General features: G+C 60.5%; 1 protein-coding gene across 1 annotated transcript in view; it reads left to right on the plus strand.

The window, feature by feature from the left end:
- The first annotated feature begins 442 nt into the window (after positions 1–442).
- The window catches only part of KIAA1755, an 18,846-nt gene continuing 4,122 nt past the window's right edge, over positions 443–15,166 (plus strand). The window contains exons 1-8 of the mRNA XM_080405905.1: positions 443–5,939; positions 9,597–9,794; positions 10,308–11,607; positions 11,717–11,881; positions 12,552–12,675; positions 13,084–13,177; positions 14,296–14,382; positions 15,041–15,163. Coding sequence (XP_080262031.1) covers positions 5,196–5,939; positions 9,597–9,794; positions 10,308–11,607; positions 11,717–11,881; positions 12,552–12,675; positions 13,084–13,177; positions 14,296–14,382; positions 15,041–15,163 — 2,835 coding nt within the window. The 5' untranslated portion in view covers positions 443–5,195. The remainder of the gene's footprint in view (positions 5,940–9,596; positions 9,795–10,307; positions 11,608–11,716; positions 11,882–12,551; positions 12,676–13,083; positions 13,178–14,295; positions 14,383–15,040; positions 15,164–15,166) is intronic.

The raw sequence follows: 15,166 nt of genomic DNA on the forward strand, positions 1-15,166 counted from the left end.
GCCGCAGCCCACGCGGGGCGTCCCCGGGAGCCCCAAGGCTTCCTGCTTGGCCACCACCCCACTCCCCTGCAGCGGGGGCACCCGCACCTATGGCATGGCACGGCACACCTGCACCCAGCAGCACAGCAGGCCTCTCCTCGCAGACAAGGAAGGGGGAGCAAAAACTGGGAGGCAGTGTCCAGCTGTCCATCGGGTGCGAATGGTCCCTGCCTGCAGCAGCAGCAGGTGCTCGGTGAAGCACACCTGCTGCGGGCACGGGTTTGGCTCTGCCAGCTGTGTCCGATGGGGCTCTGCCTGCTCTGCCTTTGCTGAGCAAAGGCTGGGAACAGCCCGGGCTGCCCCTGAGCCATCTACCACCCCCGATGCCCCCCCCCCCCCCGTCTCACAGGGCTCTGGGTTGCTCTGTGCTCCTGGTTGTTAGCTGCTGCTGTCACAACACAGACCAGCCAAAGGCACTGGTTGTAACCAGAGCAGCCTTGGGGCACAAGGGCTAAAGAAAGCAAGTTATGGTTTCTCACCCCATGCGAGCAGACCCCAGAGCCCCCCCAAACCTGCCCCAGCATGGCTGGCGACGGGGCACCTGCCTGAGCTGGGCAGCTGCAGCGGGGCACTGGGGGCAACTAAATCAGCAGCGTGCCCTGTGCCTCCAGCCCAGCTTGCTTGGCACCGGGCTCCATCACGGAGCAGCCGTGTATGGGAGCAGATGTCCAGCACACTGGGATCAAGCCCCAAAATCAAAATTTCTGGAGCTCTGATGTGTCACAGTTCTTGGGCTCATGATGGCTGGAGCTGGGTGCAGCCAGGCAGGGGCAAGGGGGGAGCACCCCACGGCCCCCCAGCAGGGACACCTGAGCCAGCTGGACCCTCTCCGTAAGCTGCAGGATGGAGGTAAGGGGAAAAGAAATTATTTAAGCTACTTTCATTTCCCATTGGGGAAGTGGCAGGACCAGGCACAGGAAACCCACTGGAGCTGATGCAGGCAGATCTCACGCTGCATCCAGGGAAGTCTTGGTTGCCAGAGGCAACATCCCTGAACCAAGCGCTTGTGAAATGCAGTTATTGCTCAAGCACAGCCACCAGGATGGCCATGCCCCGCAGCACTGCAGCCCCAGGAGGCCCTGAGGGACAGGGCAAGCAGAGAGCCTGGAGCCTGGTGCCTGTGCTGGAGGAACCTGGCACATGAAGGATTGGGGCCAGAGAGACCAGGGCTCTCAGTTCCACTTTTCCTTTCTTCCACCAAGTTTCAGACAGAGGCACTTGCAGGCTGCCTGGCAGGTGCACAGCAAACACCCATCAGACTTGCATGCATGGCTATGGCTTTGGAGAGCAGCACTGCAGTCATCATCAGCTCTCGGACCCAGAACAGGAAAACGAGGACACAGCAGCCCAGCAAAATCCCACTTGCAGCCTCTGCAGTGCCATGACCTTGCTGGCCTTTCATCAGCGCTTGCTGAGTCTTGCTTGGTACAGAGGAGAAGGTCCCAAAACCCTCCTATCCATGAAACCGCATCTCAGCAGAGCTGTTTCAAAACAATACTTAAGACACTCAGGACAAGCATTGAGGAACCAGAACCTCTTCCATGGGGAGAAATGAAATTTTGTAGGGAGCAGCACAGAGAGGAAGCAAAACCAGAAAGTCATACTTCTGGGTTTGAGTAAATTTTAAAGTTGAACTGTAAAACCCCTTCAAACAGCACAAACCTTGACCAAACACTCACGTGTTTGGCAAGCAACCGCTGAAACCACATCTAATGCCTGATACGTGGGCTGGTCCTGGTTGTGCTTGATGCAAGGGATGATAGCAGGGAACTGAGCGCGAAATCCTGCCCTGCCCAGCCCAACCCTTCAGACGGGAAAAGGCTTCACCTGATGGGACAGGCTGCTCTGCCAGTCCTGGGAGTGCAGGGGCTGCTGTGCTGGGGAGGAACTGGGCTCCCTGGGGATGTCAGAGCTGGGCTGGGGTTTGCTGGGCTGTATGTGCAGGAAAGGGTCATTGTCAGATGAGAGACAAGAGTCTAGGAGGGCAGGGAGTTGCAGGAGGTCCCTCTCCTGTGCTGCTGGCTGTCCCCTGCCCAGGGCTGCCGCTCCCTGCTGTCCCCAGGCCACCCCCTGCTCCCCAGCTCAGGGCTTCCTCTAGCCTCACACACCCCTCAGCACGTGCAGGCAGTTCCCGATACTGCCCACAGCTCTTTCCGCATCTCTTGCGTGATGCAATGGCCCAAGCCATGCTGCAATCGCATGCTCGGGCTCGCTGGGGGGACTGCGGGAGCTGGGCTGTGGCTCTGCTCCATCCCCAGCAGCCACCAGCTCGGGTCTACTGGGCTCACCATCACACCCAGACCCTTCCCAGCTGAGCATCTGCAGGGGGCCCACGACAGCCTTTGGCAGATGCAGGGCAGGCAGGCATTATTGCTCTTTGGGCCATGAGCAAGGACAGCCATATGCATTCATCTTCTGCAAGGAAATCCGGCCACATCGATTTCCCGCAGTGCCACAACCGCCTCGGGAATTCCCCAGGGCCCAGGCAGCGCTTGCTGGTGCCAGAGGCATTGCTGCTGCCACGCATTAGGCTTTCACTTGCATCTGTGGGGCAGAGCTGTGGGCTGGCAAACACCGCGGGGGAAAAGCAGGGGAAAACCCGGGCACTTGGCATGAAAAGCAAGAGCAGTCTGGCTGGTTTGGGGCAGAACTTGGAAAAAGAGAAGTCCATAGCCAGAAATAGAACCTCCCACTATCCATTTCCAGCCAGGACAAGTTCACTGCCACCAATAGAAGCAGGCTCTGACCAGGACCTGTGGCCACCACAGTTGTCCCCAGACCAACAGGGACTTCACCAGAGCTCTGTGAAATGCTGTCAGCGTCAAAGATGTGAGGGAGCTGTGGCTCCTGCCCTCTCCCGTGTGTGTGGGATTGCTGCCCATCGTCACCTGCAAGTCCCTGATGTTTGATCCAGCAGCATCTAAAAATACAGTTGGGGGACACACAGGGGGCTCCTCCGCTGTTGTTTTCCCAGCTGCAGGATCAACGTGACCCGGCCCCGGCTGTTCCTTGAGCCAGGAGGGCTCTCTGCCAGCACAGGGTCGCTGCTGACGCCAGCCCTGACCGCTGCATCAAACCCAGGCAGCTGGGAACACCCGGGGACCAGAGAGGTAATAAAGCAGGAGCCCTGCGGGGCACGGCGAGCAGCTGCACCCAGTGACGAGGACCCTGAGTGCAGGGACATGGCCACAAGCAATGAAGCACCCAGCAGGAGCCCAGCCCCAGAGACCATCCCCGATGCTGGGCTCACCAGCCTCGCCCTGCCTCCACCCCAACATCCCGCTGACACCCCGGGGGTCCCCCTGGGACCAGTGCTGCAGTCAGTGTGTCTTCTCCGCCCGCCAAGGGCTGCCATCGCCCCCAGACAGGCGGGCTCCTCTCACAGCACGCCAGCTGTGACACAAGGTCTGGGAGCCTGTGGGAGAAAAAAGAGGATGCAGAGAGCCGAGGGGGATGATTTTGCAGAGAAGTAAAAATAAAAATGCAGGAATGGTGACCTCCGGGCAGAGCCTGGGGGGATCTGAATGGTGGCTCTGTGCCGGCTGAGGGGCAGGGCAGGAGGCCACATGCAGCCTGTCCCAGCAGCTGCTTGGGACAAAGAAGACATGGAGAAATGGAGCAGAAAAGGAGGGTGAGCTCATGAGGTCAGGGGCTGCTGGGCACCCAGCAGGCCCCCAGGAGCTCTGTTTTTTGCTGGGCACGCTTGGCCCCCAGCACCCTCACTCCCACCTCCATGCCTTGCTGTCTCAGGGTGGCAGGAGGGCACAGGCAGCTGCTTTGGGGTGCTGCAGGGATGCAGGGTTGGATCCAGCTATGCTGGGTGCATTTGCAGGGTGGCCCAGTTGAGCACAGCTGATAAGGCATGGCAGGGAGCTGGTGGTGGGGTCCCTCTGGGCTCAGCTTCACATCCGTCCCCTCCTGCTCACCGGTGCCAGTGCCACGGAGGGATCCAACCTGCTGGTGCTGGGACCCAGACAGTCACACTGCCTTCCTCCCTGCCTGCAGTCTCCTCACCCGGCGCCAGTGCCTGCCAGAAGGCGCATGAGCCAAAGCAAGTTATTGGGCTCATTTCAGAGGTAACCACACCATTAAAGAAGGTCAGAGCATGATCTCATACTCCCCTCACACTCAGGGAAACTATAAAAAGGCTGAAGCAGAGTAAGAGAACTGACACAATTAAAGGAGCAACCAGCCGCTCGTGGGGAAGGGAGAAGCTGGCCCAGTGGGCCCCAATTTGTGTCAGGGATCCCGGGCAGGCAGCTTGGACTGGGTTTGAGCCGAGGGGAGTCCTGCAGGGAGCTGCGGCAGTGCCTGCGTGTCCAGAGCTGCACAGTGGGCTCCAGCTGGGGGCTCCAGCCCTGCTCCCCCCAGCCAAGCCTCTGCCCACCCAGCACGCCTGCCAGTGCCTGAGCCCTTGCAGCACTTGCGATCTATACAGGCAGCGACAGGGCTCTCGCTAGCTCCCAAGGAAATGGGAAGCAAACGCAAAGCGCCTGGCGCCGTCCTCGCTCCAAACAAGCCAGCAACCCAGCTGTACCTCCTCCCATCTCAGCTTGTTTTCACAGTGTGTCCTTTGGCCGCTCGCTAATCCCCGGACAATGTTCGTTATCGAGACTGCCCCAGCAGCCAGCGGCCCACGCTGCGGCCGTCCTACCCGTCCTGGTCCCGGCCCCCACCCCAGCCCCGGTCCCATCCTTGAGCCTGCGCCAGGACCACGGCAGTGGACATGACTGCAGCCTGAGCATGGAGCAAAGGGTCCGAGAGCGCCGGGTGCGGGGGAGGAAGAGCTGTGCCAAGCAGCAGTTTCCATTAGGATAGACCAAATCTGTGGCTTTGGCTTTTATGCTAATTGTTTTTGTATGACTTCTGGTTGCTAAATCACACAATTCTGCCTTCAGTTAGGTACTTTACATCGCTGAAACAGCCCAAAGACCCATCAGAGACACTTTTCTTCTGCTGTGCTTTTAGGCCGATTCAGAAAGAAGAGCCCCGAGCTGCGCAAAGTGCTCTGTTTTCAGTACAGACCCGTGCGGATGGTTTGTATCAACGCTGGCCTGCGTTTATTTAAAAAGGGGGAAGCTGCCACAAATACTGCATGCCTGCATGCATGCACATACATGCAGACTGGATGCCTGCACATGTACATGCACACATAAATGCACATGCAGCTCTGTACTTCTCCCGGTGCTGTGAAGGATCCCGCAGCACCGAGCAGTACTGGCTCGGAGCTGCCCGGGGGGGCGGCGGGGGCCGGGGCAGGACCCTCCGGGGGCAGCCACCCCCCGTGGAGCTTTTTTTCTTCCGGGGGTCTCGCACCTCCCCCAGCCCACCCGGAGGGCAGGAGCCGGCACCGCCTCCAGTGCTGCCCACCCGCCCGCCGCCGCCTGGGGGCATCGGCCGGGGGGGCACAGGGGGGTCCCCGGAAGGAGCCACCACCGCGTGGGGGGCCGGGAGGGGGTCCCCGGGAGGAGCCATCGCCCCGGGGACACCCGGTGGCGCGGCCCCCCGGCCCGGCCGCGTTCCCAGCCCCGGGAGCGGAGCCGGGCGGTCCCCGAGCCGCCCCCGCCAGCCCCCTCCCCCGGCCCGCCCCGCGCGCTCGCTCCTTCTTCGCCTTTTCTTTCTTTTCCCTTCTTTCTTTTTTTTTTTTTTTTTTTTTTTTGGGGGGGGGTTGTTTTTGTTTTTTCCCCCAGAAGAGGCGCGGCGGGCGGAGGGAGCCGGGCCGGGGCCGAGGGGGCCGGGGCTGCCCGCCCCCAGCCCGGGGAGGCGGCGGCCGGGAAGAGCCGCCCGCGGAGCCGGAGCCGGAGCGCCGGGCGGTGGGACAGCGCTCGGCCCCGGGGCGAGAGGGAAGGGCGAGCTGTGCCGCGGGCCCCCGGCCCCCCTGCCACTTCCCAGTAAACATGGTAATTCCTTCTGCTTTCCTATCCTTTCTGCTGGCCTGCCCCGCTTGCCACCGGCCCCCGCGACCACCTATGGGCCCCGCACCCCCAGCTCTGCTGAGCACAGGGTGGGCGCTGGGGCGACGGCGAAGGTCAGGGGTGAAGGCGAAGGTCGGGACGAAGGAGAAGGTCAGGTGCGAAGGCGGCGGCTGTGGTCGTTGGCCACTCGGGCAGGCGCGTGTGGGGCTGCAGCCCGCAATGTCTGAAACTTCCCCGTGAAGTTTGGCAAGATGATGGGGCGCAGCAGAACGGGTGCTGCTGTGTGAACCGTGCCTGGCATGCAGGTACGGGACGCTCGGTGGCTCATCCCTGGGCTGGCCGGCTCGGCTCGTTTGTCGCCAGAGCTGGCATGTGCAATTGCCCCGGGCTCCCGGGCGGTGCTGTGCTGAGCCCTGGCCTCCCGCGCCGCCAGGCTGGGGCAGCTTGTCAGCGTTCGCATCCTGCCCTGCCAAAGTTGCTGACAGCGAGAGCTGCAGGAGAGGGAGAGGAATTGCTATTCAGGGCTGGTCCCGGCACTCAAACCTTGCTCCTTCCTGAGCAGGAGGGAGAAAGGAGATGGAGCTGAGTCATCCTGTGGCTTTGGATACAAGTTAAACAACTTTACAGCACCAAAACACCAAAGCCCAACTCATCTTGTTGGTGTAAACCACTAAAAAATATGAGTATTTGGGGAGAAATATCAATCTCTATTTAACAGCACTTTGGCTTATTAAAATGGAAATAGCTTTGCAAATGTAAATCTCCTTATGCTCTCTAATGCCTTTTGTTTCGGGTTCTGCGCTCCCTCGCAGCTGGTGGAGAGACATGGGCTAATTGGTTGCTTTTGGATTTCTAACGGCTCCCTGGCTGCCCTGGCCTCAGCTTCTCCCACGAATGCGGAGCCGTGGCACCTTGGTTACCCTGAAAACCTCCCCTAGTAATGAAGTGCTTTGTGACACTCAGTGAAAACAGTTTTAGTCATTCCAGGCCAAAATACTCCCCAGCACAACCCAGGCTGTGTCTGGTGCCTCCATCAGTCAGTAGTTCACTCCCGATGTTGGCTCGCACGGTCCCCAATGCTGGATGAAGTCCTGGGCGTTTTTATTCCATTGACAGGAATACGGCTTTGTTTAATTCAGTTGATCCATCCTCTGGCGCATTCCTTTGCTGTGGGGTTTTGGTGGTGGTTCGGAAGATTTTCCTTTTTCCCCTGCAGTGGGGCTGTCCTCCATCCCAGACAGCCCAAATTTATCCCAGACAATTTACCCCAGCTCCGGGCATTCCTGTTCCTCCCCAGTCACTGAGGCATGGGACCGGGAAGGCTGGGGAGCCTGGCTGCATGTGCTACAGCTGCCCCAGGGTTTGGGGGGACGGTGTCATGAGAGACGGTAGGTGTGGGATGGGGCTGCTGGAAGTGTGTGCCTTCACCCCGTTGGAGCGTGGTCTGCACCCCCTGCCCTGCAGAGCCCTCCCCAGCGGCGCAGCCAAGCTGGGAATGGCTGGGTTTGGGGCTGCCCCTTGCCCCGCGATGCAGCCTGCCCGGAGTCTGCCGGCGGCCCCAGTCTCAGGGGACCCGGCTTCTCTTTCTGTTTTCCTTTGCTTTTTTGTCAGTGCCGCACGAGCTCAGCCAGTTGAGGGCAGTTTGGTTTCCAGCAAGCTGGGTTTGGGATGTGCCAGGGCTGTGCAAGGGGGACTCTGGGCAGCGGGCTCTGGTGAAGGCAGGCGCAGGCAGGTCCGGCAGTGCTGGCTTATCTCTCGAGGCAGCATTAGGAGCTGGACGGATCCCCCTTTGCTGTTGCAGATGGCAGCTCCTCACCTCCGTGCTGGAACAGGGAAGGAGCTGAGCTCGGTGGTGCCAGGCAGGGAAGTGGCGGGCACAAGGTCCCCGCAAGGCAAAGCAGGGAGCAGGGCTTTACTCTGCAGTGGGGCTTTTCCAGAGCAAGGTCTCCAGTCCCTCCTAGGGACTGTGTGAAGACCAAGCATAAGAAGACAGGTGGTCCAACGGCAGAAAGCCTGGCAGGGGAACGCATTTGCAGACAGGGCACTAAGAAGGGACTGGCTCTCCTTGTGTTCTGCCCAGGCCCCACGTCTCTTCCTGCCAGGACAAAAGGCAGGAGATTCCTGTGTGGAGACACAGAGAAAAAGTCAAGAATTAACCAAAGCATGACTGCAAAATGCTTTAGCTAAAGCGCATTAAAGCTAATTAAGCTGAATTAACCAAGGCCACTTTGTCTGTCTATAGGCTTCCAGACCATGGATTAGCTGTCTGAAACTAATGCTCACCTTGAGCTAATCACACCTTCACATAATCCCACTTCAGATAACCCCACTTGACTTCCCAGGTGCCCACACAGGAGCATGGGGACGATGGCGAGCCACAGCTGCCCAAGGCGCAGGACCTGGCTGCTGCCCCAGCTGCTGGGAGGATGCTTATCCCTGTGGCAGCTCCCACTGGCTGCCTGCAGCCCTGGGGTTCCCCCACCATTAAATCTGGAGCTCAGCCCCAGGTGACTGGCTTGGCTTTGCTGTGGGCTGCAGCCGGAGGCAGAGCTTGGGGTTCCCTGGTACGCGGCGGCTGGCAGAGGTAGCACATGCCATGCTCTGCGGGAGGAGGAGGAGAGCACCCCGCTGCAGAGCGGCAGACCCCCAGCTGGCCAGGCTGGGCCTGACCCTGCACCACACTGGAACCTGCATCTCTCCTGCAGCAGCACCATTTCCAGGAGAAAGGGTGCCGTTTGGCCACCTGCCCCCAGACACCAGCCGCAGCCTCATTTCTTGTTCGGCAGAGCCTCTCCCGCAGAATTACACACACACACACCCCGCCAAGGAGCTGGAGGTCTCTGTCTTTCCAGCTTGCCGATGGGCTCCTTTTGGCAGCCATGGCTGTAGTCAACCCCATGCTGTCTGTAATGCAGCTGGGACTTAGCGGGAGCCGCCTGAAGGCTTCCCTCCATGTACCTGGTGCACCAGTTGGGTCTGCACAGCTGATGTCTCCGGCAAAGCTGGGAGAACAAACTCAGAACCACCAGTTTACACATGACACAAAACTGGCGTCCTTGCACTGGTCTGGAAGTGATGCAGGGGAGGGGGCTGTAACCCGGCAAAGTGCTTCCCAGAAAATGCTTGGAGTACTAATTTTGAGTTTGGCATATTCAGTGATGGGTCTGAACCAAAACACCCTATCTATCTTCAGATGTTTGTCCTTCCTCCCATCTGCTGCATTCCTAAAGCGAGCTGCTGAGCCCAGCACATCCCCACGCTCCTCGCCTGGCTCAGCTTAACCCCTTGGCTGCTGCAGCCCCTCCGCCTCCGCATGGCCAGCGTTCCCAAGAGGGGCAGCAGGCTGCGAGCAGGGCTTGTCTCGGGCTCCTTAAACTGCAGCCCAATGCTGGGAACCAGACGCAGCTGTGCTCATGCTTCCCAGCTGCACGGAGCTTGGTGTGCTCTACACCCAGTTCCTCTTCAGTTTCCAGCCCAGGAAGGTTTGGAGCCTCCCGAGCTCATCAGCATTGCCAGTGTGGGCATACCAGGGACTCGGCAGAAGCACGGTGCAGCGTGGGATGTTGGGCACAGGCTCCGTGGGGGGTTATGGCATCCCATTGTGGGGCCACTCTCCCCACCAGTGACGCTTTCCTCCCGCAGGACGCTGGCTCGCTGGACACGGCTGTGCAGAGTGCCCTCCAGGCCCTCTACCCACCCTTCGAAGCCACGGCCCCCACGGTCCTGGGCCAGGTGTTTCAGCTGCTGGAGACCAGCTACCGGGGAGATGGGCTCTGCTGTCTGCTCCAATTCCTCATCCCAGCCAAGCGCCTCTTTGAGCACGTGCGGCAGGCAGCCTGCGTAAGCCCGCATGGCCCCGGTGCCGTGGACCCTTGCACCCCACTCCTGGCCATGGGGCGGTTGCCCTGATGTGGGATGCCAGCACAGCCATGCCCTGCACCAGGCTGCAGGCTCTCTCTCTGCATGTCCCTGTCTCTGTCCCCATGCCCTTCCTGCAGAGGGGACCATGGTGCAGCCAGCTCCCTGGGATGGCTCTGGCACAGAGCCTGACACGTATGGTCTGCGTGAAAAGGACAAGAGGACTCCAGAGTCTTGCCTCTGGGGAGTCTCCAGTGAGGCTTTCCCCTCTGTTAGCATGTGGGGAGCACACAGCACCCCAGGAGCGGCCATGGGCTTGGGGTGGGCTTGCAGGGCCCTTGTGTGGCTTGGTTCAGGGTTATCCCATCAGGTCACCGGGTCTTCAGTCCCTATGGTGGGAAGTGCAGAGCAGGGCAGCGAGAGGTTGGGCTGGCTGGGAGGGTACGGAGCTGGCAGGGGCTCTCGCTCACATGCTGTGTTCTTCCTCCCTCCCAGGCTCCCTACTTTAACTGCATCTTTCTCCATGAAGGCTGGCCCTTGTGTCTTCATGAGAAAGTGGTCGTCCACCTTGCACCACTCAACCCCCTTCTGCTGCGCCCTGGGGACTTCTACCTGCAAGCGGAGCCCTGCGAGGAGCACTCAGCACGCATCACCGTCAAGCACCTCTCCCAGGACCTGCACACAGTGGAGGAGACACAGGTGCCTGAGGCTGCCTACGCGCTGCTCTTCACCAACGAGTGGCTGGAGGAGATCAACAGCAACCAGGCCAGAGCCCCCCTGCACACCTGCCTGGTGGCCACTGAGAACGGCATCACCCCGCTGCCATGGAGTAAGATTGCCACGCCGGAATTCATCGACAAGCCAAAGGCTGGTGCTGATGGCACGCCTGCAAGCACCCAGCATGGCCCCACTCCTGAAACTGCAGCCGAGCCGGCAGCACCCAGCGTGCTTGTGCCCCATGGCACAGCAGACATCCCGGAGCCCTATGGCAATGTCGTGGGCACCGTTCCGGGCTGCAAGGTCACCTCTTGGAAGTCAGGCCAGGGAAGATACCCGGGACTGATCAAGGTGGACCAGGCTGGGCTGCGGAAGAAGCCAGCCACGCTGGCTGTGCCCAGCCTCTGCGAGATTGTCAGCCAGAACTTGGAAGGGGAGTACGTGGACCTGCTGGAGCTCTCCCAGGAGCAGCTGGACCGCCTGGCCAGGTCCCTGCCACCTGCCTGCCCAGAGGGGCAGATGGGGGCCAGGGCCAAGGTGACGCTCCCCTGGGCAAATGGGGGGCTGGGGGCAGATACTTGGCACTGCGGGGAGGTGCTGAGCTCGGAGGAGGGTCCCTGCACCCCGTGCATGGGGACGAAGCTGAACCGGGAGCCGGAGCCACATGGCCCACGGTGCCGTCAGCGCGATTCCTACCTTGCCGCGCTGCAGAACCCAGTGAGCTTCGGCCCCAGGCTGATGGCAGCCATCCTGGAGGAGCCGGATGGCCACAGCCCCCAGCCTCCCCGCCCCACGCCCCGTAAGACCCCTGCACAGCACGGGAGGGGGGCTGGCAGCCCCACACTCCTCACCCGCCGTCCCCGCCGAGAGAGTCCTGGGATGCAGGCGGAGGCACTGGTGCAGCAGGGCAGCCCCCGACTTCCCCCAGGATCCAGCCACAAGTTCTCCTTCTTGAAGGGCCCATGGCTCGGGATGGCCCCCGGGGACGAAAGAGCCACCAACCAGCACGAAGGGGCCTGGAAGAAGATGTCTGCCATCTACTCGCCCAGGATGGGCAGAGCCAAACCAGCTGGGAAAGGTACCATCCGAGCAGGGCTGCGGCACCTGCCTGGGCTCTGCAGGGGCTTTTGCATTTCTCTGCCTCGTTGCGCCTTGCCAGCTCCTCTCTCCTCTGTCCCCACGGGCAGGTACAGATGTGGCAGCCGCTGCCCCCACAGAGGAACGGTCCCTGGAAGGTACCAGCTGCAAGAACAGTCCCTCTGTGTCTGGCGCTGGCACCCCTGGCCGGGAGCCGCCGGCCTGGCAGGACCTGCACGCCGGGCTGCTGGGCTCGGGCATCGTGTGCCTGCCAGGTACTGCTGGTGCTGTGAGATCCTCAGGGGGATGTCAGGAGAGGCCTCGGAGGGAAAACGCCGTGCTGCTGGAGAGGGTTTTCTGGAGGAAGGTTTCAGGGTTTTGCTGGAGGCCAGAAAGCCCTCAAGCAGAAAATTTCCTTTGAGCTGGGCAAAAATATTAAAAACATAAAAACAAGCAGTCTGCTCTGAGCAGCTGCCCTGTTCCCAGCTGCATCCGAGCCCTCCCACACCATTCCTCACCAATGAAGCCGTTCAGCTTTTAGCTGCCAAACACTAAACATTTGGCTTCTTCCTTTTCCCAAGAGCCGAAAAACAGTGACAAAAACCATCTTTTTTTCAGCAAAAACGTCCCCAGCAGCTCTGCCCTGGCATTTGCAGGGCTGGCGTTTGTGCTGAGAGCCCTCATGGTCTGGCACTGCCCCACCAGAGGGGCCAGGGGAGGCTGCACTGGGGTGGCCGCTGCATCACTACAGCTGCACGGTGTTAACCCAGGCTGAGCCCCCCAGCCAGGGCAGAGCCCACTCCCGCACCCCTCGGCAGTCGTTTGTGCTTGGCGAGCAGCAGAGCGAGGCCCATGGGAGCCCCAGGCCCACAGGTGGTTGCTCAGGGCTGGTGTTTGCAGCTGGTGGGTGGCTGCTGTAGGGGTCACTCACCCCTTTCCCCACAGGGAGCTCGGACAGGCTGGGCAGGGCCCTCCTCCAGGTGACCACCAGCGGCAGCGCCTGGGGGGCCACATGGTGCTCAGCTGCCGAGCTGGCAAGGCTCATCCTCTACCTCTGCTCCCTCCCCAGGTAAGAGCCAGGAGGACCTGCCAGGGACCCCCTGGCTGCTGCCCGGCTTGGAGGTCCCGGGCAGCCCCTGGGCAGTGCTGGGATGGATGCCCAGCATCCTGCACATACTGGTTTGGGCACATCCCACATGTCCCCCCCACCCCGTGTCAGCAGTCTTGCCTGCAGCCACACCTGAGGACCCTGTGCCGTGCCTCTGCCAAAGGCACATGTTTCTGAAGGTCTGGCACTGTCTTTGGCTGGGGCATCCCCCAGGGATGGGGCTGCTGCCTGCAGCTGCCGGTTCCTGCCTGGGAGCACAGGACTGTGGGAGGGGGCTTCGAGTGGGTCCTGCCCATGGGGAGGGATCCCCCACTTCATGTGCCACTTTTAACCAGTGCAGTCTGCCTCCTACTTTATTCCCCTTGCTAGGCAAGAAGCAAAGGATGGCGGGCTCACTGTCGTCGTGGATGCCAGGAAGCAGCCACCTGCTCCTGTCCTCTTCTCAGCTCTCCGCTCTGTCCAGGTACACTGCAGTCCTTGTGCCTGTGCCACGGATGTGCCAGGAGGGGTCCCTGCCTGGGGGCAAGTGCTGCTGCCCTTTGGGGGTCCTTCAGAGCCTGCCGTGTGCCCACTGTGCCATGTGATCCCCCAGCTGGCAGCAGCTTCTCCGGCAGCCCCTGGTGCTGCTGTGCCTGGGGCCCCAGTTTTTATCTCGCTCATGGATTTTACCTGTAAACTTCACGGTGTAGATTTACCAAGGCATCTCTCAGCTGCCTGTGGCTGCACCACAATGCACTGATCTAGAAAGCCCACATCTCTCTTGCTGCTTCCTCCCCAGCAGCCAGTTCTGGCCCCCTGTAGGTCTGGCAGCACTTAAACAACTTCCACTCTGTTCCCAAAGTTGCTGATAAATCTAATTTCTGAGCACGTCTGCAGTGGTGCAGACCGTCCCCCATGGCACAAAGACCCTGTTTCCCCAGCCCCCGAAATGAGCTCACACCTGGCACTTGCATCTCTCCAGCTCCTCGAGTGCCAGCTGTGAGGTGCTGGCTGTTTGGGACCAAAGGTCCCTTCCCAGCCCTGCAGGATCTGTCCTTGGCCTCAGCCCCACTGTCACCTGGCACCGCAGTGTGACCCAAACCCCTTCAGCATCCCGCTAGCTGAGCTCACCTGGAAATCAGCTCTGCAGCAACAGTCAATTGTCCTGGCAGGGTTTCTGTGCCAGTGCTGAGGCAGTGCTGTGGGAGTGCTCTGTGCTGTCCTGGGGCCCATGAGGTCTTCCCTGCCACAGCACCCTTTGCCTCCGCATGCCCAGGGCTTCAGGACTTGGTTGCAGTCTGATAAGTCCTGTGCTGGCCCTGATGCTCTCCATGTGGAGAAGCATTACTGGTATGAGGAAAGGGATTTGCTTACAAGGCTCTTTCTGTGAGTTCTTTCTGCCAGGGAGCTGGTGCTTGGGACAGGGTTATGGCCTGAGCAACCCATTTCCATTGCCCATGCCAGCGAGCTTGGGAGCCTTTTTCTTCGTAATGAGCTCACCAGCCTCAGCTGACTTGGGAAACTGAGCCCCCGCATCACCGTGGGGAACTTGGAGGCTGCACCATGGGGTTTGCCATGCTCACTCTTCCCTGTCTCCCACAGAGCGTCTCACCAGGCTGCATCCACACCATGCTGCTGCTAGCCGAGAAGGAGCTGGTCACCCACCGTGAGAAGCTGCCTGGGGTTCAGGTGAGCCTGTCCCTTCCTTGTGTCCCATGTTGTCTCCCATGGGAAGAGCCCAGCTAGGGTGAAAGGAGCCTCCCGCCTTGGGGGACCCTCTGTCCTGTCACCTGGAGACCCCAGTTCCCCTGCTTGGGGACCCTGGGCAGAGCAGTACATTGCTGGGGCAGGTCACCCCTGCACTGGGTGCAGCATGAAGCCACACTGGGACAGGCAGTTGCTGCCCTTGGGTTTGCGGGGCTGCACAGGTGGACGAAAGCTGCCCCAGGGCATCCAGCACTTTCCCAATTACTTGCAGTGGCCGGATACAGGCACTGGGATAATAAATCTAAACTTGAAAGAGTTTATTGTTCTTCTAGTGCTGCTCAGTTTAATTAATACAATGTGAAATATTAATGAACTTGATTAGCTGGCTTGGCTGTCATGGCAGATTATTGCAGTGCCAGCAATCTCCCGTGCATTTAAGCACTGCGGAGCCACTGGGTGATGCTCCAAGTTGGAGCTGCCACATGGTGTGCTCAGCCCTGCCGGCAGGCAACACCATTAATGGGGCAGGGTGCTTAGGGCAGGAGGGGGTTATGGCCCCTGCTCCAGGTTGCCCCTGGGGATGTTTCTAGGGAGGGACCTGGCATGGTCTGGCAGCACTCATAAGCCCCGTGCCCCACAGGTGGAGACCCTGACATCGTTGAAGGCTCTGGGCCGCTATGTTGACAGCTCCCAGCTGACACAGGAGCTGGACGGTGCCTTCCCCTACTGCCACGGCGAGTGGGTTCAATTCTTCCAGGTGTCTGTT

The sequence above is a fragment of the Falco punctatus genome (assembly GCF_963210335.1).
Source record: "Falco punctatus genome assembly, chromosome: 10".
NCBI classification, from domain to species: domain Eukaryota; kingdom Metazoa; phylum Chordata; class Aves; order Falconiformes; family Falconidae; genus Falco; species Falco punctatus.